Raw genomic sequence first — 26,827 nt, forward strand, 5'->3', positions numbered from 1 at the left:
TCTATATAATAAAAAAAAATGCAACAAGAAAATAATCAAGGAATGTGATTTTCTATTGAATTAATTCAATGTAATTAGCTTTAATAAAGTACTTTAAAGAATAACACTTGTGTGGACAAATGTACACTTTTACAGGAAACAGGAAGCACAATGTTGCCATGGATACTTAAGTTGTATTCAAGTTGTATTCCCCCAATATTGAGTAGAAATTGTGTTAAATATATTCTCCTTTAATGAACGTCAATGGTTCTGTCTCTTGTTATTTGCGATTTATTTTAGGTTTAATTCAACACATTTTGTGACCTTTTTTTTTTTTCACATTTCGGACGACATGCGATAGTGAAAAAAGTCATGTTATGGCATTTCGTTCAAAATAAGGATAAAAAAAAAAAAAAAAAATAATAGCAGTAAACGGATAGAAATAAAGCAGGCACATGCAAACGCAGTGCCACACATACAGGAAGTCAAAGAGGCGGCCAAGTTGTTGTTCAGAGGTTTTATTTCAGTGTCTGTAGTGTGACAGCAGAGGGCACACAAGTCCGCAGGAGACGGGACGACTTCACAAAGTTCCCCGACGACAAACACAACAGCAACGTAACCAATAACTTTACTCTCAATATCAGCAACTCAAACTTTGAGACTTTAGATCGCCTTTAAAACTGGCTTCACTTATTCAAATCAACATAATCAGATGTTTTGTCTTATTTCCAAACATTGTGAAAAAAAAACAGCTGAATCGTAAACATTTGATATTAAACACAAAGTCAGGATAAAGTGCACCAATACAGCAGAGCTCAATAATGTGAAAATTATGAAAAGAAAATTACTTCATTACTTCAAAGTCAAAGAAAAACATTTTTAATTTTGCAAGACAATTATTTTTGATATATTAAATATTTCAACATGAGATTCTCCCAATTTATTATTAACATTGTGACACATCAAATGAAAACTTGATTATCTTAAAAGTACTATTAAGAAAAAAAGTCATGATTTTATAAAAGAAAAAAGAGAAATTAATTTAGGAAAATGAAGTCGTTTTTTTTTTGGTATTTTTCTAATTTGATACAATTATTGACTTCATCCTGACACTTATCATCAAATAATTTTATCTTAAAAATAAAAAAAAAAATAATAATAATAATAATAAAAAAAAAAAAAAAAAAAATCGAAATTTTTATTTTGTATGTCATAAAATGACTTCTCAAATTGTTAGAATTTTTTTTTTTTTTTTTTTTTTTATCGTAAGTAACAATCGGCTTCATGAAATCTCTTGTGTTTGTCTGGATGGTTGTGTAATACGACACCAACCCCTCCAGGCCCCGCCCCCTGCCAGACCTCTGCTCCAATCACGTCTGTCTGACGTTCACAGAAATAATACTTTTTATCGATGTAAACAACCACTTCTGTACAAAAAAATAACGTAAACAGAAACGAACCCGAACTTCAGATAGAAAACAACAGAACCATCGAACTGAAGATTTAAACTGTACAATTCATAAAGTCATAAATTCATTATCATCTCTTTTTAAAGTTTCTCTCACAAATAAAAAACACCAAATCAAAAGTTTCTCCTTGAGTTAGCGCCTCTCTCTCTCCGCTCATACGTAAAATAGAGTCTCCGTTAGTATTTGCGTATTTACAGTGTTGCAGTATGTACACTCATTTATTTTTTTTTCAGTGTTTCCATACAGGCGACTCGGCGGACGGCCTCGGCCCTCGAGGTCGCCGGCCGCTCGGCATCGTGGGATCCCGGCAGAACAACAGGCGCAAGCTGCGACCGGTTGAAGTTTCAACTTCAAGCTCCCAAAAACGTTAAGTCGAGTTCCAGAAGTTCAAACTCTTGTTTTCAGATTTTGAAGTTCGAATCAAACTACTTCTGTGAAATTCAGATTTGTATCTTGTATCTCTATCTAACCCAATTTATGTTTCAAATTCATTGTATTTTATTTTAGGTTCAAACCCACGATGTCGGACGTTCGAAATCAACAACAAATGAAGATGATTGTACATCAGCTCTTGTTTTTGTGAGCTTAACTTTGTTGTTGGGAGTTAAGAAACTTGCATTTGAAGGGTTTCGATCTCGAGTTTTGTTGCCGGAAATTCAAACTGAAGTCTTAAACTCAATCTGAAACGTTTAAAACTTAGTTTCCACTTGAATTTGAACTCCTGACTAGATGTTGGTTCAAAGCTTCGTCAAACCGGAGACGTTCTGCAGGTTTTGTCCCGTCCAGAATCAAGAAAACTTCCGTTCACAAATTAGCTTCAAAATCTGAATCGAGAAAAATGTACCGATTAAACTCCTCGACTTTTACTTTGAAAAATGTCAGACTGCTCCTTTACACAAGATATCGTAAAATTAATTATGAAGTGGAAACTAGTTCAGAAATTATTGAATTTTTTATTTTTTTAAAGCTGGTTTCATCCTGAAGTCCATAAATTACCAAAATAAGAGGGGTTGTTTAACATTATGTAAATGAAGCAGCCTTTCATAATAAAAGGTGAGGTGAGAGTTGTTGTTTGTGGACGGGACCGGCCTCCCTGACCGGATGTTCTGGTACCAGAGCCGAGCTTAGACCGTATTTTTTAAACCTTTTACACCTTTTCAGATACTTTTTACAAACTGGCGGCGCCGAAGAGCTTCAGACTGAAAACTAAAATATGACGGAGGTCCATTCATAAAGATTATTATATTAAACATCTCAGTGCACCTCGACTCATCACACAACAGTTCAGATGTAAAATTACACAGTTCATTAGTGATCAAAATAATCTTTAACATGTTGGAGTGAAAGTCTTCACTGCAAAAAAATTAAAAAAAAATAATTTTGTCTGAGTTACTCAATTGCGGATGTACGGAAGCCCCGAGGGGTCAAAATACATTTTAAACAACAGGTTTGAATCTGTGTTTATTCAACCGGGTTTAAATCCGGTTCGTTGATCTATGAGTTCGATTGAGTTTTGAAGACTTTAGGAACAAAAAAAAATTGGAAAATATTTTTTTCTCCAGTTTGCATGTTTGAGGATATATTTAAAATGTCAACTTTTTTCTCCAAATGCAAAACTAAAATAAAATCCTAAACTGAGAACATTTCCACCTGATTTTGGGGCAAATTTAATAAATTGGTTCCCGCAGAATATTAACCTTCGTGGTTTATTAACACGTTGGGGACAGATTTGTGTTTTCCCGTCCGGACCCGTGCGGCTCTCAGCTGATTGGACGACAAACAAAACAACTTTTTATTGTTATTTTTTTTCCAGTGGACACGTCACTCACAAAGTAAAGTAAAGTTTTGGACTCCGACCTGGTGATCAAAACAACGACTGTGTGTTTCTATATTTCTAGTAAATATGACTGAAGAGTGATCAGCTGTACAAACACACAACCAACCGATCGCAACACAACGGAACTGAACTACCGAAGAAGAAAGAGTAAACAAAACCTCTCTGTGTCTCTGATTCCTGAGGTTTGGCAAAAGTGCTTCGTTGATGTGAGAAGTCGACCAACCGGCTTCCCTTCCTGTCGCTCCCGTTATTGCCTCGGACCCGCCGGCGCCCCGAGCCGGCCAATAGGAGGGCGGCTCTACGGGGGCGGTCGGGTCCTTCCTGAAAGCCGATTGGTCGTTCAGATGTGACGGCGGTCAAGAGTTTCTTGCGTCCTCGTTCACGTCTCCGGTGTGATGACGTCACCGTGAACGCAGCTGATTGGCCGATGAGGTCCATCAGCTCGTAATCACACCAGGCCGCTTCCTTAAAGGACCACACCGGTGTCGCTAGCGTGTTTACTCGTTAAAATCAACAGTTTACCTAAAAACATTGTCATATTTAAATAAGAAATAAAGAGTAAAGATCATCTCGGTCTGGAGATAAAAAAAAATAATAAACTGACGAGAACTAAATCGCGTAAATGAACTGCTTTAGTGTGAAAACACGGGCGGTCCTTAAAGCAAGCGGTGAGACGTTCGATGTCTCATCAAAAAGCAGAAAAGACTCAAACTGAGACGTCGCTCGGTAGAAAACCAGCATCTACACTACCATCCGGCGTCCTCGAATGCACCGCGACGGCCTTCCGTCACAGAGGGTCATTGAACGCATCGTCAGAGGAATCTGGTGCGCTCAGGTGCAGAATACCTCCCTGTGTGAAATATGGCAGCTGGTACGAACCACAGGTCAGAGGTCAGAAGTCAGAGGTCGGCAGAACAGCCCTCGACCCCTGATGTAAACCGAGCAGGACAGAACCGACTGGGACGTCCCGCGTGTCCACGTCTGATGGAAAAATGTCCTTTGATGGAAAAATACAGCAAATCCAGACGGGCGTAAACTCAAGAGTTTTAAAAGCAGGAAGTTGGAGTAGCTCCACCTGCAGGAGAATCAAGGAGTAACTCACCGTCCGGCCACTAGAGGGCGGCGTCACGTCGACTGTAAGTAAGAAGTGCCTTAAAGTGCAGTACCGCTGAGATCCACCGGGGGGCCGGCTGCAGGTCAGGCGATAGAGGTCATCGGGGGAGGAGTTGTTAAACGACGATGTGGATTCGTTGAAAGAAATCTGCTCCTCAACCTGATTACGAAGTTTTGGTGCCGAACTTTAAACACGTCGTTTTTCTTTCATTTGAGGTTTTTTTTACGCCTCAGCGACATGCTGCCCTCTGGCGGACGGGCGGGTGTACTACAGGTCAGTCGCAGCAGCAGCTCGTAACGTCAAAACCGAGTCCGGTTCTGAGCGAAGTCACGAACTCGTCCTGATGTCGGTTTACAAGTTCTTAAAATATTTGCCGCAAGTTACATAATGCTTAACGTTGTTTTTTTTGGCTCATTTCCTCCCAGCTACGAAATTTTCAATATTTTTTTTTGCGTAGCCCAGTTTAGCAGCTCGCTGGTTGTTTTTTTGGACTTTGCAAACAGCTGCTGCGGCCCGATCCAGCAGAACCAAACCGCTGCTGCTCGTCGTTGAAAGCAACCAAATATTCGCAAGTCCGGTTTTTAAACGTTGGAACATTCCGTCGCCGGCACGTCGTCGCTGTGAACGAAGGTTTCCGAGGTTTCGGAGAACCGCCGTCAGAACCGGAACAGAATTGCATATCGTAATTATCGTGAGACGTCTCGGTCCGAAGTGTCCGTCGGCAGGTGTCAAAGATTGTCCGGAGTCTGATTGGTCGGTCGCCGCGGGAGGGCGGGGAAAAGAGGAAGTGCAGGAAGTGAGAAAACAGACGTCACTCCGTTTGAGTCGCCGTCGGTTCCGAACAGGCAGCCGAGAACCGCCGGATGTTTTCATCGTTAACGTCGGGAGTGAAACTTTTTTATTTTCCGTTCACGAAATGAGAACTTTCTGAATACGAAGTCGTTTATTTCCACGTTTCCTCCCAGATTCGTCACGTCAGCGTTAAGCGTTGAGGTCTGTGGACGAAGTGTTCGTCCTGCGATCCCGACGGACAAGTGATGTTTTCATGTTTACGTATTTTCTGATTTTTTTAAAAGTAAAATCTTAAAAAATGTTTGTTGTTTTTGTTGTTTCGTGGATGATTTAATTTCATTCATGATGAATTGTTTGATCAGAATTTTCCTGTGAAGCACTTCGTCACTTGGTTTCTAAAAAAAAAAAAAAAAAAGTTTGTAGAAACGATCTCGGTTGTGTTGGGAAGCTCTGGCCCGGTGGCGCTCAGTCTCCGTCCATCAGGTTCTGACCCGTCTTGTTTTTGTTTTTATTAAGATAAAATCCTGACCTTGAACGCGACGTTTAAACAGTGAGGAACGTTCCGGCAGAGATTCCGGGCGGTACCGGCTACCTGCGGGTCAACCCACCAACAGACTCTCTGGGTTCTAAAGGTTCTGGTCCGGTCCGATGAAGACCTCCGTCTCGGTCAGCTGAAAAACTGAAAGTTAATTTTTCTCTTCTTCTTCTGTTGTTCCGTGCAGACAAGGAGACTCCTTCTCCTCCTCCTCCTCTTCCTCCCCCTCCTCCTCCTCCTCCATCTATGTGTCTTTGGGCTCCAGTTTACAGGACATGTCAAACAGCAGGTTCTGGTTGTCGATCACCTGTAACTGTCGGACGTACGCCTTCGTCTGCAGGTGAGAAGGGGACGTCTCCGTATCCATGGCTACCAGGAAAATAAATAAATAAAAAACATCAGTTGTCAGTTGGAGCACGAAGAGCTGCACAGTCGCCACCAGATGGAGACAAATTCAACATAAAAATAATAACAATAACAACAATTATAATAATAATAATAATAATAACAACTTCCCAACCAAACACAAACCTGCAGGAAAAATCAACAACTGCTTGTTTTGGTGGTTTTTATTGACTGATTGTGTTTCAGTGTGTGTGTGTGTGTGTGTGTGTGTGTGTGTGTGTGTGTTACCTAGCTGACTGCTCCGGTACCGTCTGATGTTTCTGACCATGTCGGCCACTTTATGCTGCAGGAGAACGGAGACGGTTAGAGGACGCCACAGGACACACGGACAGACGTCTTTAAACAGAACCAGAACCTTCCAGAGGTCCAGAAACAACCGGACACTCACCATCTTCTCAAAGTTGACTAGTTCACCGTGAAACGTTTTACAGCTCTCATGAAGGAACGTCAAGTCTGGAAGAACACGAGACACGTCGGATCAGAACAGAACCACAGAGGAACTAAAGAGAACTACACTTCATCTGAACTGTTTAAAGGCACCTTCAGCTGAACAGTAAACAATCAATAATAAACAATATAACAACAAACAGAACTCAGAATAATAATAAATAAATAAATAATTCTGATCAAATAAAGAAAAAACATAACAAATTAAACTGAAGTCACGAAGTCTTGTTTCACCGTCGTTCAGTCAACGACTCGCTGGCGCCACCTGGAGGCGTTTCAACAGACACGTTTAATTAAAATGTGTTTTAACTGTTTTAACCTGCACGTCTGTTCCCACCACAGCGGGGCAACAAAAGGGACTCGACACACACCAGCTGTAATCCATTTCTCTTCCATCCATCCTCCACTCTTTGGTTACCATGGAGACAGAGAGCTTGAGGCCGTACGTATGTGTGTCAGGGTTAAAAACAGTAGCAGCTGATTAGCCGGAGGTGCTATTCAGCGAGGTGGAGCTAACGCGTCCACAGCTGGAGGCCGACAGTCTACGAGGACAAACGACAGGAGACCGACCTGGAAATGAACCAGGGTCTGATCGGGGTCAGGAGCGTCTCCATGACGACGAGGCTGCGGTTCGCTATTCAAACAAATTCGACCTCGACAGGTTGGCATTCAGCCGGTGTTGGCATCGAGTCTGACCTTTGAGCAGCAGCGGTGTGAAGGGGATCAGTGGTGGTCTGAGGCTGGTGATCAGGTCCCTGTAAGACTTATGGTTCCTGGAGGGGTCCTAGGAGAGGAGAGGAGAGGAGAGGAGAGGAGAGGAGAGGAGAGGAGAGGAGAGGAGAGGAGAAAGAGGAGAGGATCAGAGCTTCATCATTAAAAACAGTTCAAATCAATATGAAATGAGGTGTTTTACCCACCGCGATGCCCTCAAACTGCTGGAACTGCTTCCTGAACTTCCCGGGGAGACCCTGAACACAACGCATAGAACCGGTCAGACCAATCGATCACGTCGATATCACGTCTGTCAGTAACTATGCAGGCGATTGTTTCAGCGCACCTGTTACCTTCGCACGGTTCAGTTGTTGCCGTTTCCACGGTAACGGGTTTACATCCAGTAATCGGTCACATATATTTCAGTATGAACAATGTAATCCTGCTGAAACAGCAGAGGGCTTTTAATTTGAAACATACAGGAAGTGTTGAGTTTGTTTTAACGGGGCAAACAGGAGCGGATCAAAAAATAATTTAAAAAAATAATTTAATTTAATTTTATAATTACATTAAATAATTTAATTTTATAATTTTAAAAAAATAATAAAAGTGGACCAATCAGACAACAGTAACGTTACGGTATCATCGTCAGCGCTGGTTTTAGTTAGCATTAGTCAAGCTAACCCAGCAGCTAGCACGAGGTGGCCGCTTTTATCGTTGTTTGACTTTGTTGTCGTAAACTTTTAGTTCCTGTTTTAGATGCTGAAACGATGTCCTGCTCCTTTTTTTTTTTTTTTTACTGAATAACGTACAGACGAGAGACAAAACGACGGACGACATAAACCAGTTCCTCGGAGAACCCGAACAAACCCACAGAAAAATCACTTTTATTTTGAAATTTATCCGCACACGTGTGCAAATAAAGAAAGACATTTTGAATGTTACGTTACAGATTGTCCTATGGCGCCACCTTCAGGACAGACGTGTGTGTGTGTGTGTGTGTGTGTGTGTGTGTGTGTGTGTGTGTGTGTGTGTGTTGTTATACCTCCCAGGTGAGTCGCAGCCGGCTGATGGCGGGATTATCCAGACCGAGAACCACGGCGAGGAACGACAGCAGGTCCTGCTGCTGCTTACAGCTGCAATACAGGACGGGGAGGACGGGTCACGTGACATGTAACATGACCTGTCACATGACATGCAACATGACGTGTAACATGTCGTGACTCACAGCGCTGCGATCTTGATGAACTTGCGCAGCAGCTGGATCCTCTTGGGCAGCGATTGACACTGCAGGGTTTCCGTGGCGACCCAGCTCTGCACCTCGCTGCAGCGCTGCAGTACCAGCTCCAGGTTGAGGGGGCGCCAGCGCGACTGCTCGCCGTGAAACACGTAACACACAAACTCCACCTGCAGGAGAGACACCAACGAAGAAGAAAGAGACCACCGTCCCACCGTCAGAGACACTTCCTGTTCGGATGTTTCACATTAAAGTTTATTTCAGGAAGCTTAAAAGTTAAATGTTTTATTTTATTGGCTTATATTAGTGGCTGACAGCTGGTTGCTTGTGATGCTGTAAGGTGTTAGCAGTGAACCGTGTAAGAGGTCAGTGAAGGTGTGGGTGGAGTCAGTGGGTGGAGTCAGTGGGCGGAGTCAGTGAGCGTGGTCGTGTGTCCGACCTCGTGCACGCAGCTGAAGAGCTCCCAGTCGAACGCCACCAGCTGATTGGCCACTTCCTCCGCCGACATGTCGTGGAGCTTGCTGTCGCCCGGCGTCCAGTGGATCTCCTCAGGAAGAGGAAGCTGGGGGCGCAGGAAGTGACATCATCAGAACAGGAAGCGCACACTTGCAGCAGACATCACTTTGTTTAAACCCGTTTTATTCAGTTTCTGTTTGTTGTTTCTATAGAAATGTTCCCGGAGAGGGCGGAGCCACACATCAACCAATCACAGAGGAGCTCACCAGGGAGTCGAGCTCCGAGGGCTCGCAGGTGAACAGGTGCGTGTTGACGCCCAGCGTGGTGAACACGGCCTCGTCACTGGGCCGGAACACGGCTTTCTCTGAACACACATCACGGGACACGTTAAACACGCTGCGTGGGACACGTGAGCGTCATGCTAAGGCTCTGCTGTGCTCGCTGACCTCCGGCCGACGTCACGGCGACCAGCAGGAGGTTCCCGGGAAGAACCGGCTGGTCCTCGCTGTACTGGAGCTTCTCCCGGACAAGAGCCAGAATCTCTCCGACCCGGCAGGACAGGCGGCTCCGGATGGTGACGTAGGAGTGGTCGGGGGTGTAGACCCTGCAGAAGACTGGACACGCACACACACACACACACACACACACACACACACACACACACACACACACACACACACACACAGTGTCAGACGGAGTCACCGCCTTCATATCTCTGACCCTACACGTGTGTGTGTGTGTGTGTGTGTGTGTGTGTGTGTGTGTGTGTGTGTGTGTGCGTTTGTCGTACTCTCGTCGGAGCCCCTGAACGCCTCTCTGGGCTGCAAACAGGCGTCGATTCGTCTGAAGTGTCTGAACAGAGGACGAACCTGCTTCTTCCTGCTCTCCTTCTCCTCCTCAGACCTACACACACACACACACACACACACACACACACACACACACACACACACACACACGTGTGATAAATCAACACATGGTTGATAAAAACAGAATCAATATTTAGAACAAACTTCATGGTAAAAAAAAAAAATTCAAATGTAAAGTACCATAAATGTGATGATGATAAATGTAGTTTGATAAATACATCAAACTAAATAAATGATGTACATATTAGACATACATGATTAATTACTTACATACTATAAATAATACATGGAGGTATAAAAGTATAATAAATACAAGACTAAAGTGTAATAATAAATAATACATGGGATATAAATGTTAAATATTATTTCATATAATACATGTTTGTCTATTTTATGATCGACTCTTTCATGTGACGGATAAATATATAAATACACTGGATCACCGTGGCAACGACTTCCTTCTTCTTCCTCTCTGACGTTCAAATGAATCAGATCATCGTTCAGAAAATAAAAGAGGTGACGTATTGCTCTCGTTATATATGAGGCCAGACAACAGACCCGGATGTGTGTGTGTGTGTGTGTGTGTGTGTGTGTGTGTGTGTGTGTGTGTGTGTGTGTGTGTGTCCTACGGGCAGTGTAAGATCTCGGTCCATCTCTGCAGCTTCAGGACGTCCTCCACCAGCTCCGGATGCTGACTGAGCTCCTGGACGGCGCACAGGTAGAGCTCCTGCAGACATACGCTGATGTTACGGACGACGAACATTTTAAATCTTTATAAAAGTATGAAAATATTTTTGAAGTTGTCATATTTGTAAAAAATAAATAAATAACTGAATGCTAACACCCCGCTGCGTTAGCTCGTGACAGCAAGCCTGTGAGTTAGCTTCCTCAGCTAATGCTAATGTACCGTTTAAATGTCTTCGTGTTTCCTGTGTGTACACAAACACACATTTATGTTGTGTGTTGTGTAATGTTGTGTTGTATGTTGTGTGTGTTGTGTTGTATGTTGTGTGTGTTGTGTGTTGTGTGTAATGTTGTATGTTGTGTGTGTTGTATGTGTTGTATGTTGTGTGTTATGTTGTATGTTGTGTTGTATGTGTTGTATGTTGTGTTGTATGTGTTGTATGTTATGTGTAATGTTGTGTGTGTTGTATGTTGTGTTGTATGTTATGTGTAATGTTGTATGTTGTGTTGCATGTTGTGTGTTATGTTGTGTTGTATGTTGTGTTGTATGTTGTGTGTTATGTGTAATGTTGTATGTTGTGTTGTGTGTGTTGTATGTTGTGTTGTATGTGTTGTATGTTATGTGTAATGTTGTATGTTGTGTTGTATGTTGTGTTGTATGTTGTGTGTTATGTGTAATGTTGTATGTTGTGTTGTATGTGTTGTGTTATGTGTAATGTTGTATGTTGTGTTGTATGTTATGTGTAATGTTGTATGTTGTGTTGTGTGTGTTGTATGTTGTGTTGTATGTGTTGTATGTTATGTGTAATGTTGTATGTTGTGTTGTATGTTGTGTGTTATGTGTAATGTTGTATGTTGTGTTGTATGTTGTGTTGTATGTGTTGTATGTTATGTGTAATGTTGCATGTTGTGTTGTATGTTGTGTGTTATGTGTAATGTTGTATGTTGTGTTGTGTGTGTTGTATGTTGTGTTGTATGTGTTGTATGTTATGTGTAATGTTGTATGTTGTGTTGTGTGTGTTGTATGTGTTGTATGTTATGTGTAATGTTGTATGTTGTGTTGTATGTTGTGTGTTATGTGTAATGTTGTATGTTGTGTTGTGTGTGTTGTATGTTGTGTTGTACGTTGTGTTGTATGTTGTGTGTTGTATGTTGTGTGTTATGTGTAATGTTGTATGTTGTGTTGTGTGTGTTGTATGTTGTGTTGTATGTTATGTGTAATGTTGTATGTTGTGTGTTGTATGTTGTGTGTTATGTGTAATGTTGTATGTTGTAACCTTGGGGAAGGTGTTGCTGCGCTCCCCCTCCTCCTGCAGCAGCTCTCTGTACGTGTCCAGGTATCGGAACGCAACGTTCAGCACCGCCTGCTTCCTCTCTGCTGCGTCCAGCGCCGATTCACCCGCCATCTCTCCTCTTCCTCCTCCTCCTCCTCCTCTTCTTCCTCCTCCTCTTCCTCCCACCTCCCCCACCCTCCCTCCTGCATCTTCCTCCACAGAGAATCTGGAGGAGTCGAGTTAAGGAGGAAACACGTCTGCGCAAACTGTGACCACGTTTACATCCATGTTACTAAAGATGCTCTATGTCATGATAAACAAACAAACAAAACAAACAAACAAACAAACAGGCATGACTTCGTGAGGAAATATTCATTAGTTTGAGCCTCAGAGAGCTGCAGCTCATGATGACCCACATATCACTGCGTGCACACACACAGAGTTTTTTTTCTCTTCCTTCTTCTCCGATTGGCCGATGGTTTTTCTGTTTTTGTTTGCCTGTCCTCTCTTTGAAAGTCATCTTCTCAGACTTAGAACTGCAGTTCCCATAATGCTCTGGGAACACAGGAAGTGTCACGATCAGAGCTGAAAATAATCAACTAATTTCTTCCCTTTGACAGCAGCAGAACTGTGACAGCAGCTCCTGTCTGCAGTGCATCATGGGAGTTCAGACAACCCTCACGATCACTGAGGGAAACATTAAATCAGACAGATTCTCAGGCAGCTTCTGAATTGAGTCACAAAGGACAGAGACAGAGGAACAGACAGACGGACAGAATAAACTCCCCGCAGATTAAAACAAACCTGCAGCTCACAGCGTGACACTGACCTCAGAGCAGCGCGACACGTGAACATACGTGTAACCGTGTAGAGGTGGAGGATACTGCTGCAGCAGGACCTGCTGGAGCCTGTCGGCCGCCAGGAAGATGGGATGAGTCAGCATGAAGTCATCCAGCAGTGTTTCTGCAGACACACAGACACAGAGATTAGACGTACGGACTGGACCTGAACGCACCATCAGGTCTAAACAAACTGGACCTGAACGCACCATCAGCTCTAAACAGACTGGACCTGAACGCACCTTCAGCTCTAAACAGACTGGACCTGAACGCACCATCAACTCTAAACAGACTGGACCTGAACGCACCTTCAGCTCTAAACAGACTGGACCTGAATGCACCATCAGCTCTCAGACTGAACCTAATCTAAAGATAAACATGAACCTAATCTAAAGATAAACATGAACCTAAACATGAACCTAATCTAAACCTAAACATTAATCTAACTTTAACCTGAACTATAAACCTTCAGCCTCAAACAGATCTTTGAAGGGATGACGTCCTCACTGATGGTGAAAAACTCAGTGGTCCTCAGAAACAAGCGCCACACACACACACACACACACACACACACACACACACACACACACACACACACACAGCATGTCCTTGTTGCAGATGTGAGAAATAATATTTTTGTTCTTCATCTGCTGTGATGATGATGATGATGATGATGAAGCAGCTGAAACAGACAGCAGAGGAGCGATGAAGAGCAGATGCTGCAGTTAAACACTGTAATTTAAGATGCTGAAACAGCATGACTCTGAACCTGTGGTCACACACACACACACACACACACACACACACACACACACACACACACACACACACACACACAGCTACTCCTTATGTGTGAGAGTGAGAGAGATGCATGCTGCAGTGGGCGTGTCCTGTCGGGTCCGCCTCTCTGCAGGCGGTTACCATAGAGACGCCACGTTGCCGACAGAGAGAGGATGAGGAGGGAAACATGAGAAAAGAGGAAGAAGGAGGAAACAGGAATCAATGTATGTCTGTGTGTGTGACTGTGTGAGTGTAGTATGACTGATAACACTCCCTCAGTATTGATCAGTGATTAGTTTCTGCATTTTATTGGATCTGCTGTGTTTTATTGTGGCGGTTGGAAGTACTCACATCCTGTAATGTAGTAAAAGTACTTCAACCACAGAGTACAAATACTCAGATCCATGTTAAAGTACTGCAGAAAGAATGAGTGAATATGAACTACTGACAGTTAAAGTACTGAAATGTTTCTCCTGAAAGTTTATTAATAAATTATCTGCACGTTCTAATTCTGCACGTTCTATTCCGTACGTTCGTTCTATTCTGTACGTTTTATTCTGCACGTTCTATTCTGTATGTTCGTTCTATTCTGTACGTTTTATTCTGTACGTTCTATTCTGTATGTTCGTTCCATTATGTTCGTTCTATTCTGTACGTTTTATTCTGTACGTTCTATTCTGTACGTTCTATTCTGTACGTTTTATTCTGTACGTTCTATTCTGTACGTTCTATTCTGTATGTTCGTTCCATTATGTTCATTCTATTCTGTACGTTTTATTCTGTACGTTCTATTCTGTACGTTCTATTCTGTACGTTTTATTATGTACGTTCTATTCTGTACGTTCTATCTTGTACGTTCTATTCTGTACTTTCTATTCTGTACGTTCTATTTTGTACGTTTGTTCTATTCTGTTCGTTCTATTCTGTACGTTTGTTCTATTCTGTACGTTTGTTCTATTCTGTACGTTCTATTCTGTACGTTTGTTCTATTCTGTATGTTCGTTCTATTCTGTATGTTCGTTCTATCTTGTACGTTCTATTCTGTACTTTCTATTCTGTACTTTCTATTCTGCACGTTCTATTCTGTACGTTCTATTCTGTACGTTCGTTCTATTCTGCACGTTTGTTCTATTCTGTATGTTCTATTCTGCACGTTTGTTCTATTCTGTATGTTCTATTCTGCACGTTTGTTCTATTCTGTATGTTCTATTCTGTACATTCGTTCTATTCTGTACGTTCGTTCTGTTCTGCACGTTCTATTCTGTACGTTCGTTCTATTCTGTACTTCCTATTCGGTACGTCCTGTTCCATATGTCCCAGGTTCTGGTCCGGTGGACTGAACCAGGCTCCGTTCGGTTCTGTGCAGAGAACTCTGAGGTTTCCTCGGTCTAAAGCCTCTAATTTGAGCCTCTTTGTGTTCCTGCTCTTCTCGCTCTGCCTCCCACTCTCCTCCACATGTCTCGCCGAGAGCTGGTTGCTATGTGAACAGGTGCTAAAGAGCCTCTTATGTACCACACACGCACACACACACGCACACACACACACACACACACACACACAGGAAGCTTGCAGCTCGGAGAGGTCGAAGAAGAGGAGGATGAGAAGGAGGGAGGTAGAGGGAAAAGCCTCCAGAGGGAGGTAGAGGGAACAGCCTCCAGAGGGAGTTGAAGGAGTGGGCAGCGACTCACTTTGTTTCTGAGGAGAAAAGAAAATCCTCCCACAGACCGACTTCTTCTGCATGTTTTAGTTTGTAGAGTCGATACAGACCAGCTAACATGATCATGTTTGGGATACCGTAGCAGCAACGAATGTCCTCACTGTCCATCAATGTCCTCACGAAGACAGACAAACTAACATGACCTGGGTGTGAAATGAAGAGCTCATTCAGTAGAAATGTTGTTTTCATTCAGAGGAACACGCCTCACCTGAACACCTGCTGCAACATGCCTGCTGTGCACGAGTGAATGTGTGTGTGTGTGTGTGTGTGTGTGTGTGTGTGTTGTGTTATGTAAGACGTTTTGCCAGGTCTCTTCTTCTTATGAAACTGTCAGTAAACTTATCGTCTCTCTGTTTAACCGGCCAGGCAGCTGTTCACATACACGCACATGCACAAGTGATAATATTATGGGGTGGAAGACAGTATTGTATTTTTTTTTTGTATTTTTAACAGTTTTTAGTGTATTTTTAATTGTTTTTAGTGTATTTTTTAACTGTTTTTAGTTTATTTTTAACTGTTTTTAGTGTCATCTTAACTGTTTTTAGTGTATTTTTAACTGTTTTTAGTGTCATCTTAACTGTTTTTAGTGTATTTTTAACTGTTTTTAGTGTATTTTTAACTGTTTTTAGTGTCATCTTAACAGTTTTTAGTGTATTTTTTAACTGTTTTTAGTGTATTTTTTTTTACCTATTTTTAGTAACATTTTACTGTTTTTTCTGTGTTTGTATTCCAGGTGTCGTTATTAAAATATGTCATACGTGTCCTCAGTCTCACCTCGTTTTTGGTCACGTTTTAAAGTCTCAAACCGTCCCAGGTAACAAAAGCGTTTCCATGAAGGCCAATCACAGCGTGTGATGCCGTGAATGGAGGGCGGGAACATGTCGCACACGCACACACATACCAGTCAGTCATCAGGGTGTGTGTGAACCCCAGAACAGGATTATCTGGATCTACTTCACTCAGTCGGCACGAAATCAAACGCACCCACGCACACACACACTGTGATGATCAGGAAAACGTCCAGATCAGAACCTCCGGTTGGACCGGGGCTCCTGGGGTTCTGGGCTCATTCTGTCCCTGTAAACCAGAGTGGATGAAAGATGCAGCGGTTCTAGAAACCAGGTCCAACACCAGTCCTGAATAAAGTTCAGATCTAGTCCTGAAACCAGGCCAGAACCAGGCCAGAATACGGTCTAAAATCAGACCCAAAAATTGGTCCTCAACAAAGTCTGAAACCAGCTTTGAAACAAGAAACTAAACAGGACAAGTTTCAGAACCTCCTTCACCTCAGGAAGTCCGTCCAACCTGAAGAACCGATCCATCGTGTTCCTGCAGAACCAGAAACTCAGACTGGGAGGTTCTGGTTCTCACCCGAGAACCCCATCCTGAACATGGTCTCAGCGGTCCTCAGGCAAGGTCTCCAGAGGAGAAACTGGACCCTGTCCGACTGACCTTTAATCATTTATAACAAGCGTAAAACAACTGTAACCTGCTGATCATTTATTATTTTTATGATTATTGATGTTTATTAACGACATGTTTACATTCAATAATCAAGAAGTCGTCCAGTAAAAACTACAGGAAGACAATAACACACACACAATAACACACACACACACACACCCACACACACACACACACACCAGCACACGGCATGCAGCGAACATTCCTGCAGGACTTCAGTAATAAGCTGCTTTCTGAAAGAGGACGGCAGAGATTATATAACCACACACACACACACACACACACACACACACACACACACACACACACACACACAGCTGAGGCTGCAGTCTGGGTGATATGATGTGTAAAATGAAAATCCTCCAACAGGAAACACAACATGAACTCTCTTTGCTCCGAACCAGAACCTGGATCAGAACCAGGACCAGAACCTGAACCAGGACCGGAAGAAGAATCAGTACCAGGACCAGGAAGACGATCTGAACCAGAATCAGGACCACAATCTGAACCAGAACCTGAATGTAAATCTGGATCTGCACCAGAACCAGGATCTGACGTTTGCTGTTCGTCCACTTCCTGTCTGACCTTCAGAATAAGAGCGTCACCTGTGTTGATTCCGGGACGTTTTCCCGCCACGCTGTCGAGCACGGCGAGCGTCAGGTTGTCAGGCGTGTCGGGGTGAAGCGGCGTCCCCCCTCCTCCTCCGCCGCCGCCGCTCTCCGTGACGAGGCTCGCCTCGGAGCTCTGCTCGTCGCTCGACAGGGACGGACTGCGCACGTCTCCTCCTCCGGAACCGGAGCCGTTAGCGCTGCTGGGCACCAAGACCGTACCGGTCCCCGTGGCCGAGGGCCAGGAGGGAGGGTCCTCGCTGTCGGGGCTGCAGGGTTCAAAGGTCACAGATCAGAGTCAAAGCATTCTTTCTGTTTTTATTTATTGAATAAAAACTGATCTGTTTCGCTGCGACGGAATAATACAAAATTATTTTTTTTTATCAACGTCACGTTTAATTTGATGAAGTCAGAAAAAAACACAGTCACAACAAACAACTAAATAGTTTACAATAAAGCATCAGTACGGTTACTGAGCAGCATGTGGGCGGGGCCATCGGATTGCGTCAGGCCACGCCCCCTTCCGAGAGTCTAAGCTTGTATTGATATTTGTAAATAAAAAAAAATAATATTTTCACATTGAAGTGTTTAAATCGGGAAGTGAAACGTCATCTCCGAGTTTCTGTCGTTTCTGTAAACGGTTAGCCTCGGCGGCCTTTAGGCTCCTTCGGTGTCGCTGTTGCCTAGCAACTGTTACGTTAACGCCGAGCGACCGTCGGGACCACGAGCTCGTCAGCGCCACCTGGAGGCAGAATCTATTTCAGACGCACGAACAAACGGAGAAACTGAACTCTTTGATTAATAATTAAAAGTTATGAAGATCCGCCGTCTGTCGCTCAGATCAGTTACACTCCTTAAATTTGAGGATAAATTCATGGACCTCTGTGGGGCTCTGCTCAGGTGCACGCGCCTCACCTGAACACCTCCCGGGCCTGGCCGCTCTCCGGCGACGTCTCCCGGAAGAACGGAACGACCCGGGACAGGCTGGCCCTCCGACGGGACGCCCCGGTCCCCCCGCTGGCCTTGTCCGCCACCCCGCCGACGAAGCCCCCGGCCCGGGTCAGCGCCGTGGTCTGCTTCTTCAGGAACTTCTCCAGCGGCTTCATCCCCGCCGGCATGGTGGGACGGTGGGGGGGCGGGTGGAGGCGGTGTGTGACGGGATACCGAGGTGGTGGTGGTGGTGGTGGGGGGCGGCTGGGCACTACATCCTCCGGCCCCTGCAGGTCGGGGCGGGCAGGTGTGCGCAGGTGTGAGCGGACCTCCGAGGCTCTGCGGGCTGCAGTGACCGCCGGCGGGTCTACCCCATTGGAGGAGGTGGAGGGGGTTGTGGAGGAGAAGGAGGAGGAGGAGGAGGGGGGCGGCTGTCCTCTCTCCGGTCTCACCGCACCGCGACAGCGAAACCCTCCAGAAACCCGCTCCGTGAGGCGGCCGCTCCTCCCCCCGCCGCGTCGACACCGAGCTGCAGTGCTCCGTGGGTGGACCAGACAGCCTCGACGAAGCCCGGTCAGAAGCTCTCCCCCCCCCCGGTGCTGCGGCTCCCGTGTGTCGGCTGCTCCTCCGGGGAGTCTCCGGCGCTCGACGGTTCCTCACAACACCTGGAGCCGAGAGTCGCGCGGCCCCGGTGCGTTCGCGTGCCGTCGGTTATCCGAGCGGCGGCGGTGGTTTCTGGTTTCAGGTTTCAGGTGAGATACTGCAGAGGCTCCGGTTCGTCGCCTCCCGTTCCCGCCGCCGCACCACCAACGCTGCTCTCTGAATTAGCGGGATGAGAAGTGAGTGAACACCGACGCTCCCCCCCTCCCGTCCCCGCCACGATCTGCTGCAGTTGCGCGCTCCCGACGCACGGACGGGACGGGCGCGCGCAGGCACATTTCCTTCCAGTGGTGTAAAATTGATAGAGATGGAAATAACCCTGACGACAGGGCGGGAACCGGAGACCGGAAGTAGGGTTCAGTTGAATCACCGCGAGATTTCAACCAATAAGCACCAGTACATAGATAAAAACACACAAACAGAACCAACAACAACAACACACCTGCTCCTCCTCCTTCTGCTCCTCCTCCTCTTCAGTCGAGACTCATACATGTAGTGAAGACAGAACACAGAGCCGTTTCCATGACAACAGATGATGCCTCACACACATCCTTGCGCAACAGTCGGGGTGTGACCTTTGACCTTTTGTTTCTGATCAGTTCATCATTAGAACCGAGTCCTGTGATTGACAGCTGAGGGACAGGAAGTGAAAAGAAGCACCGCCTCCTGCACTTGAGAGAAAAAGAGGAAAAAGGAGAGGAGCAAGCCGCTCTGATTGGCCGAGGGGCCGTGACATCACAGATAACGAGACAATTAGGAGGCAGGATGCTCTTCTCCATTTCACTTCCTGTTATGGAAGTTGTTACATCATCGTCATCACCGACATTCAGCTGTCAATCACTGAATGAGCCCGTTGTCGTGACAACGTACATTTTCCCTCCGAAACGCTTCATCAGAATCAACGAACAAGTTAATGGGTTTGAATCAGACTGTGTGTGTTTGTGTGTGTTTGTGTTACCTGACAGAATAGTGGGTCTGCTGTTGTAACAGCTGCTGCTGAATATTCATGAGAACCATCTGCAACCTGATTGGCTGAAGCTACTTGTCAATCACACCGTTTACATAATAGCTGCCCGCCCACCTGCGGTCATAAATATTCATGTTAACGGACAGACGGCAGGTGTGTGTGTGTGTGTGTGTGTGTGTGTGTGTGTGTGTGAGAGTGAGAATAACAGAGTTCAGTGTTTGTCAGACTTTTGTCCAATAACTCTTTTTTTATTGATCTTCTGAGTCAACGACCTCCACAAACAAACAAACATCATCATCATCATCATAACACAAACAAACAAACAAAGAGGCGTCGCAGTGAAATCGTGTCAGACAGGTCAGGAGGCGAAAGAGGAAGACGAGCGAGCGACGACTCTTCATCATCGTTAACGTAACAAACTAGAATTATCATCATTCTGAGGCCGCATCCCCCTTCCTCTTCATCATCATCATCCTCCCCCTCCCCATCATCAAGGTGAGTCCAACGGAAGCTCAGCAGGACTTCCGACCTCGTGAAGAAGAGGGATGAAGATGATGTTCAGGGACTCTGAATATAAACTCGTTTTCAGTAAATAATATTATTTGATATTCTCTTGTGTCTTTAACTTCTTTCCCACCATTTGAACAGCTGTTCTCATATTTGTGATGTCAGACACCCACCCCCCCCTTTCACCCACCGCTTCACCTACTCTTCTCCTGCCGATGATGATGAGGAGCATACCTCCATCCCTGGAAGATGCCGAGTCATCATTTCTCGGAGGAATGACCTCCCGCCGATCTATTCAAACCTTTTTCTGATCAACGGGTCACATCGCTGCTGGGAGGGGGAGTGTTGGGTTTTTAGCCACGCCCCCTCGCTGTGAACCGAACATTTAGCTCCACCTGAACAGGTGAGCCATGAGGAACCACTCGGTGACGTCACTGACAGGAGGAACACTTTAATGTGACATCACAGAGCGCGTCAACAGGAAACACAACAGGAAGGAGGAACAAACATTCAAAATAAAACGTCCTGTGGCGCTCGGACTCAAAGAAAAATAGAAAACGGATCAAAGCTAAACGTTGTGTCTCCTCCTCTTCCTCATCACTACTTCCTTTAGAATCTGTTTATTTACATGTCTAGATTCTCTGTACACGCCCACCTGAACGTCACGGTGACTCCCTCAGGTGCTGCGACAGGACCACTTCTTGTTTAAACCTTCCATATTAATACTCAGAGGTCGTTTATAAACATGTAATAAACGTCCTGTTATTACAGCTGTGGCTCCGCCTCCTGAGAGCTCTATGACACGTTTATAAACATCCAGATCAACACCTGTGGACCAGGTGAGGAATGACTGGTGCCGGTACCATGTGGACCGGGTCTAACAGAGCGCTGACCTCTGACCTCTTAACCGTTTCTACTGCTGATCAACACAGAACCTCTCGGCTCTAAAGGTTCTACCTCATCAGGGTTAGTGTTCAGGTCCGGTGGGCGGGGCCAACGTCCTCCACCCGCCGACTGCTACAGACTGAAGAAAAGAAAAGTCAGGATCCTCCAGAGACACTGAGGGTCACCTGGACAGTGTCCATCCGTCCACCTGTCTCCACCTCTGTCCCTCCCTCGTTAATGTTGGTGGTTGTTGGGGACCGCAGGTCCTCACCGACCCTCCACCCCGCTCCTAGAGAGGGACACGAGGACAAGAAGACCTGCTGAGACTCTGCACAGAAATTAACATGAAGAATCAACCTGGAGTTCCCATCTCCACCTGTAGAGGACAGTGTCTCTGTGGCATCACAGTGACCAGGTGAGACAGGGGTGGACTCACCTGTAGATTGTGGATGGTAGTGATGCTGACTGGGTGGTGGGGAGGAGGGGGGGAGGGGCGGGGTCACTCGGAGGCGAAGGGCACCTCTGGAGGGGGGGGCTTAACGGTGACGGGCTGGGAGGTGCGGCGGGGGGGTGAAGGTTTGGGCTGAGCCTGCTGCTGCATCGTGTCGTAGTACGTCACACCTCCGTAGGTCACCTGGGCCTGACCCTGGAACACAGAACCGGGTCACAGGTAGAACCAGGTCACACAGCACAACCAGGTCTCACAGGTTTACAGGGACAAACCAGATCAGTGTGAACGAAACCTGATGACATCACTTCCTGTCAGGACTGCAGTTGAGGAAGGGGACGTACCTGAGGGGTGGGGTACATGGTGGGGTAGGGGAAGGTCATGACCCCTGGTGGAGGGTAGAAGGGCGGTGGCAGCAGTTGCTGTGGTTGCCCTGGCGACAGGGACACAGGCGGGCCTCCGTAGAGGGCGGGGTTTGCGATGGGGCCTCCTGATTGGTGGGGATGGAGAGCTGTGGAGGAACATAAAGGTGAGCGCCTCCTACAGGAACACTTCCAACACACTGTAAACTGAGGGAGCAGACGCCACTGACCGGGGTGGGGGAGGTGCATCTCAGGCTGGACCAGCATGCCTTGCGGCGGGATGGGGGCGGGGCCATCCCCGTGAGCATAGATTGGTCCCTGATACGACACTGAGACAGAGAGGATCAGAGGTTACTGTACAATACAACATACGTGAAGCCTGAACATCACACCACCAGGTGAGTCTGAATAACGGGTGGTGATGTCACTGGCCGATCAATACATTCTTGGTATAAAATATACACCTGAGACCGTCCTCAGGTGACCTCCCTCAGGGGTGGGGTTTACCCGGGGTGAGGTGTCTCTCCCTGTGTTGATATGGCCTAGTGCTGTGGACCTGTGCTGCCCCCCGCTGGTGAGCAGGAGGAGTTACAAAACTGATGATGATAAGCTGCATCCAAACAAACGCTTTCTGCTGCAGCCAATCACAGCGCAGCGCTGCATGACATCATCATCATCATCATCTGACTGGAACAGCTGTGACTTAAACAGTAAAAACTTTTCTATCCTGAAGAACCTTCAGACTTTTATTTTGAAAGAACCGCTGAACAGCCTGATGATGTCTTACTGGGCTCGTAGTAGTGTCCCTCCATCACTCCCAGGTGAAGGGGCGGAGCCGGATCGGGGACCGGCCTCTGGCGCTGAGAGGAGTAGCGTTTGGCCCGGTTGGAGCCGACACCCATCTCGTCCATGCCGGAGAACTGAGGCGGAGCTCCGGGCAGGTGGAGGGGGTTGGGCAGACCTGTGGACAGACAGACAGGTGGAGACGTGTTGTCTGCAGCGGCAGCATCACTCATCAGATTCAGGTTTTCAAATGTCCAACAGTCCTTGAACTAACCGTGTCATTTCAAAATAAAGCTAAAGTGTAAAAAGGACTGAGACCACCAGTCAGAGGGTCTCTGATGTTCTGCTGCTGTTTCAATGGAGACCTGCTACAGGACCACAGAGCCCAGATTGGCCCAGTTATGAGGGATGATCAGAAGAAGGACTCACCTCTCATTTCGGAGCGGATGTAGGACGTGGGACCGGGGCTCCAGCTCTGTCCGGACAGACTGAGTCGGGCCACGTCCTGGTCCAGGTCCGTCAGTCCTCCTCCCGTCTGGCTTGGCCCGTCGCCTGCCCCTGCCCAGCCCTTCCCCCCCCCACTGCTGGGGGCGGGGGAGGAGGTGGCACCTCCGGCTGCGGCCTCCTCCACGGACGCCTGCTTGCTGCCGAGGTCGGCGGGTCGGGACCGGGTCCTACGAGCCAGCGAGTATGACTTCCTCTCCACGGGCCGCTCGGCCGGAGGAGAGGCCTCCCGATTGGTCGACGCCGGCTGGAGGGAGGGCTCCGAGGTGGAAGCAGCCAATCCGGGCGCAGATCTGTCGGCACTGCCTCGCTGCTCCTGCTGCCGTCTGGGTGAAGCAGACTGGTACCCGCCCGGCTGCGACGCTGTTGCCGTGGTAACACCACCCGAGCTCAGGTCCCGCTCACGGCCGACTGTAATGTTCTCAACGACCACGGAGGGACCGCCCCTGCCCCGCCCTCCCCTGTTGGCCCCGCCCCTCTCCCCCGACAGCTCCACCTGAGCTTTGGGGCCCAGCCGCTCTCGGGGGTGCAGCTGGGGCGCGCTGGATTCATTACTCCTGTACGGGGCTGTAGGCGGGAGGTGCGCTTGGTTCAGGTGGGGGGATCTGCGGGACGGCGGTAGTCGGGAGGAGTTAGAGCTGCGCTGAGCGGACAGGGGGAGGGACGAAGGGGGAGCTCCACCTCCTCGGGTAACTCCTCCTCCTGATGAACTGTGCCATGAGCGCACCGCTCGCTCGGCTCCGCCATCCCGCCACCGCTTGTCTCTGCTGGGAGACGACGTCTGTCTGCAGGGACACACAGGAAGCTGCTGATGGACCCGCCAAAATAAAATAAGCTTTCTGTTTGTGACAGGACATGAAAGTGTGTTTGTTTACTTTACCTGGACCTGCGCTGTCTGTACGCCCTCTCTCCAGCCCCGCCACCGTTGCGGATGTCGTAGCCATACATGGCGATGAGCTCATCGCGGCTCTTCGGCGCTTGCTCCTCTTCCCTGAACTTGTCGTGCTCCCAGCGACCTTCGTCCTTCCACAACTTCCTGTTTCTTCCTTTGGGTCTGAAAGAGAGAGGCGGAGTTAAAGGGGCGGTCCGTGAGGTGACCTCACACAGTGTGATGTCATCACAGAGACGGTACCTCTCCTCCTCCTGGGCGTGGCCGCGGACGTCGTGCTCGAAGAACAGACCCTTCCTGGGGATGTAGGCGGGGTTCTTCCTGTCCTCGTCATCGTCCAGCTGCTGGACACTCTTCCCCCCCACCTTCGTCTCAGGGTCATCGGTGGACTCCTGTCCAACACCACCGAAGAAGAAGAGACCACAGGAAACATGAGACACCACAGAAGAAGAGACACCAAAGTCCCATCTCTCTCTCAGCTGCCTGTATCCTCTCTGTCTCACCGCTCTGACTCACCTGTCCGTCCCCACTCTGTCTCTCTCCGGCCAGGTTTTCTTTCTCCTCTGCTTTGCCTTCATCTTTGCTCGTCCCTCCTCCATCCACTGCCTCGTCCACTGCCTGGTCCACTGCCTCGTCCACTACCTCGTCCACTGCCTTGTCCACTGCCTCGTCCACTGCCTCGTCCACTGCCTCTTCCACTGCAGCCTCCTTGTCCTCTCCCTGCGTCGGACCGTCTGCAGCAGGTTGTTTCTCGATGGCTGCCGCCGGAGCTTCTTCATCGCTGACCTGCTCGGCCTCCTCTTCCTCGTCCCCTCCCTGAGGACAGAGACATTCTCAGAGACAGCTGATGAAGAGGACAGCTGAGGAAGACGAGCACAGTCTTCTGTTCTGGTTTTACCTCCGAGTGGGAACCGTTCTCCTCTGGATCGGCACTGTCGTAGTCTGAGAGGACGGCTGGAGGACACAGAGCAGAGGATCAGAGACACACCAACAAACAAACAAACAAACAAACAGCTGGAGGACACTGAGCAGAGGATCAGAGACACACGAACAAACAAACAAACAAACAGCTGGAGGACACTGAGCAGAGGATCAGAGACACACCAACAAACAAACAAACAAATAGCTGGAGGACAGAGCAGAGGGTCAGAGACAAACTAACAAACAAACAAACAGCTGGAGGACACTGAGCAGAGGATCAGAGACACACCAACAAACAAACAAACAAACAAACAAACAGCTGGAGGACACTGAGCAGAGGGTCAGAGACACACCAACAAACAAACAAACAAACAGCTGGAGGACACTGAGCAGAGGATCAGAGACACACCAACAAACAAACAAACAAACAAACAAACAAACAGCTGGAGGACACTGAGCAGAGGATCAGAGACACACCAACAAACAAACAAACAGCTGGAGGACACTGAGCAGAGGGTCAGAGACACAAACAGATGTGTGCGGCAGCTGTTTGTCTGACAGCTGGATGAAGATGAAGATGAAGATCTTACCGTCTCCGTCTCCGACTCCGTCTTCACTCTCCTGAAACGACACAAACAAAAACATCAGGTTTCTACGGGAGAACATCAGGGTTCTACAGGTCTAACGGGAGAACATCTGGGTTCTACAGGTCTAACGGGAGAACATCTGGGTTCTACAGGTCTAACGGGAGAACATCTGGGTTCTACAGGTCTAACGGGAGAACATCAGGGTTCCTAGGAGCTCCACCTCCTGACTGACAGCCTCTTTAAACTCCATCATCACAGGGGCTCTTGTACTTCCGGTGTCCGTGTTAACGTTTCCAACTGGCGCCTTTTCGCCTCTCCTGAACTTCCGGGACTATTTCCGTTAAAACAGTTGACGTGACTTATAAAACAGTAAATATTCAGAACTCTCTCTGAGCTGAACAGAACTGACGTCAGTGACGCACCGGGACCAGAACTAACGGCTAACCAACGGCTAACTAACCGTTAACCAGCTGACCGGTTCCGGAACCAGTTTCCTTCCAGCTGCCGTCGAACTGTTCAACATGTTGGACGTTGAATTTATTTTTCATTGTTTCGCAGCAACGTTCGGCCCAAAGCAGGACTCTGGTCCCGGTCCAACTTTAAATCCTGGTGCCGATCCGGGCCGGTCTTGTGTCGAGGTCTGCCCCCCCCCCCTCCCTCCCCTCAGTTAGTTTCCCTCCCGCTCCGGTTGAGTTTGGTGGTTAGGACCGGGACCAGGCCTGGTTCGGACCGGGTCCGGTCCGGGGGAAACAGACTGTGACACAACACCGGGACCGGGTGCTAACGTTAGCCGCCGCTAGCTACTCACACACTCGGACTCCACACCGCTCTTGGCCTCGGTCCGGGCCACCGCCGCCTCCACCGGTTCCGGATCTCGAGCTCGGCCTTTGTTCGCGGGGGATTTCGACCTCCCGCTGTCCGAACCCGAACCGGACTCGTCGTCGTCCTCGCTGTCCTGGGACGCGCGCCTCCTCCTTCGCCGCCGGTCCGCCATCTTAGGACTCGAATGGTTGGAACCGGAAGCGGTAAGGCATCATGGGTAGTGGAGTTCTTCTTCGTCGAAATGCGAGCGCTGCGTCACACACCGCTTTTCTGTTTACCGCCACCCTGTGGCGCCTTTTTCTTCACCGGCAGTTACGTCACATAACCGTGTTATTGACGGGAGTA

At 47.5% G+C, this 26,827-nt stretch overlaps 2 protein-coding genes across 3 annotated transcripts; both read right to left on the reverse strand.

Annotated features, from left to right (window-relative positions):
• Positions 1-481: 481 nt before the first annotated feature.
• Positions 482-19,196, reverse strand: rapgefl1 (Rap guanine nucleotide exchange factor (GEF)-like 1). The gene is made up of 16 exons (XM_069165339.1): positions 18,133-19,196; positions 17,215-17,486; positions 12,694-12,772; positions 11,813-12,035; positions 10,481-10,578; positions 9,773-9,885; positions 9,429-9,596; positions 9,249-9,346; positions 8,966-9,088; positions 8,518-8,696; positions 8,335-8,425; positions 7,496-7,546; positions 7,275-7,362; positions 6,520-6,584; positions 6,360-6,414; positions 482-6,095 (listed from the first exon to the last, which is right to left on the reverse strand). The coding sequence occupies exons 1-16, from the start codon at positions 18,333-18,335 to the stop codon at positions 5,971-5,973; spliced, it is 2,031 nt and encodes a 676-aa protein (XP_069021440.1). The 5' UTR covers positions 18,336-19,196; the 3' UTR covers positions 482-5,970.
• An 805-nt stretch (positions 19,197-20,001) lies between these two features.
• Positions 20,002-26,663, reverse strand: casc3 (casc3 exon junction complex subunit). 2 transcript variants are annotated; one of them, XM_069165379.1, is made up of 12 exons: positions 26,469-26,663; positions 25,664-25,694; positions 25,051-25,106; positions 24,669-24,968; positions 24,396-24,544; positions 24,144-24,317; positions 23,189-24,048; positions 22,764-22,937; positions 22,207-22,305; positions 21,959-22,125; positions 21,603-21,812; positions 20,002-21,455 (listed from the first exon to the last, which is right to left on the reverse strand). In XM_069165379.1, exons 1-11 carry the CDS (start codon positions 26,652-26,654, stop codon positions 21,666-21,668), a joined length of 2,343 nt encoding a protein of 780 aa, XP_069021480.1. In that variant the 5' UTR covers positions 26,655-26,663; the 3' UTR covers positions 20,002-21,455; positions 21,603-21,665. The 2 variants fall into 2 exon arrangements, with proteins under 2 accessions (XP_069021480.1, XP_069021479.1); XM_069165378.1 differs by having other exon boundaries at positions 22,764-22,970.
• Between the last annotated feature and the right edge of the window lie 164 nt (positions 26,664-26,827).

This window comes from Embiotoca jacksoni, unplaced genomic scaffold (assembly GCF_022577435.1).
Source record: "Embiotoca jacksoni isolate LCO1_2020_lvr unplaced genomic scaffold, fEmbJac1.0.p SCAF_34, whole genome shotgun sequence".
NCBI classification, from domain to species: Eukaryota; Metazoa; Chordata; class Actinopteri; family Embiotocidae; genus Embiotoca; species Embiotoca jacksoni.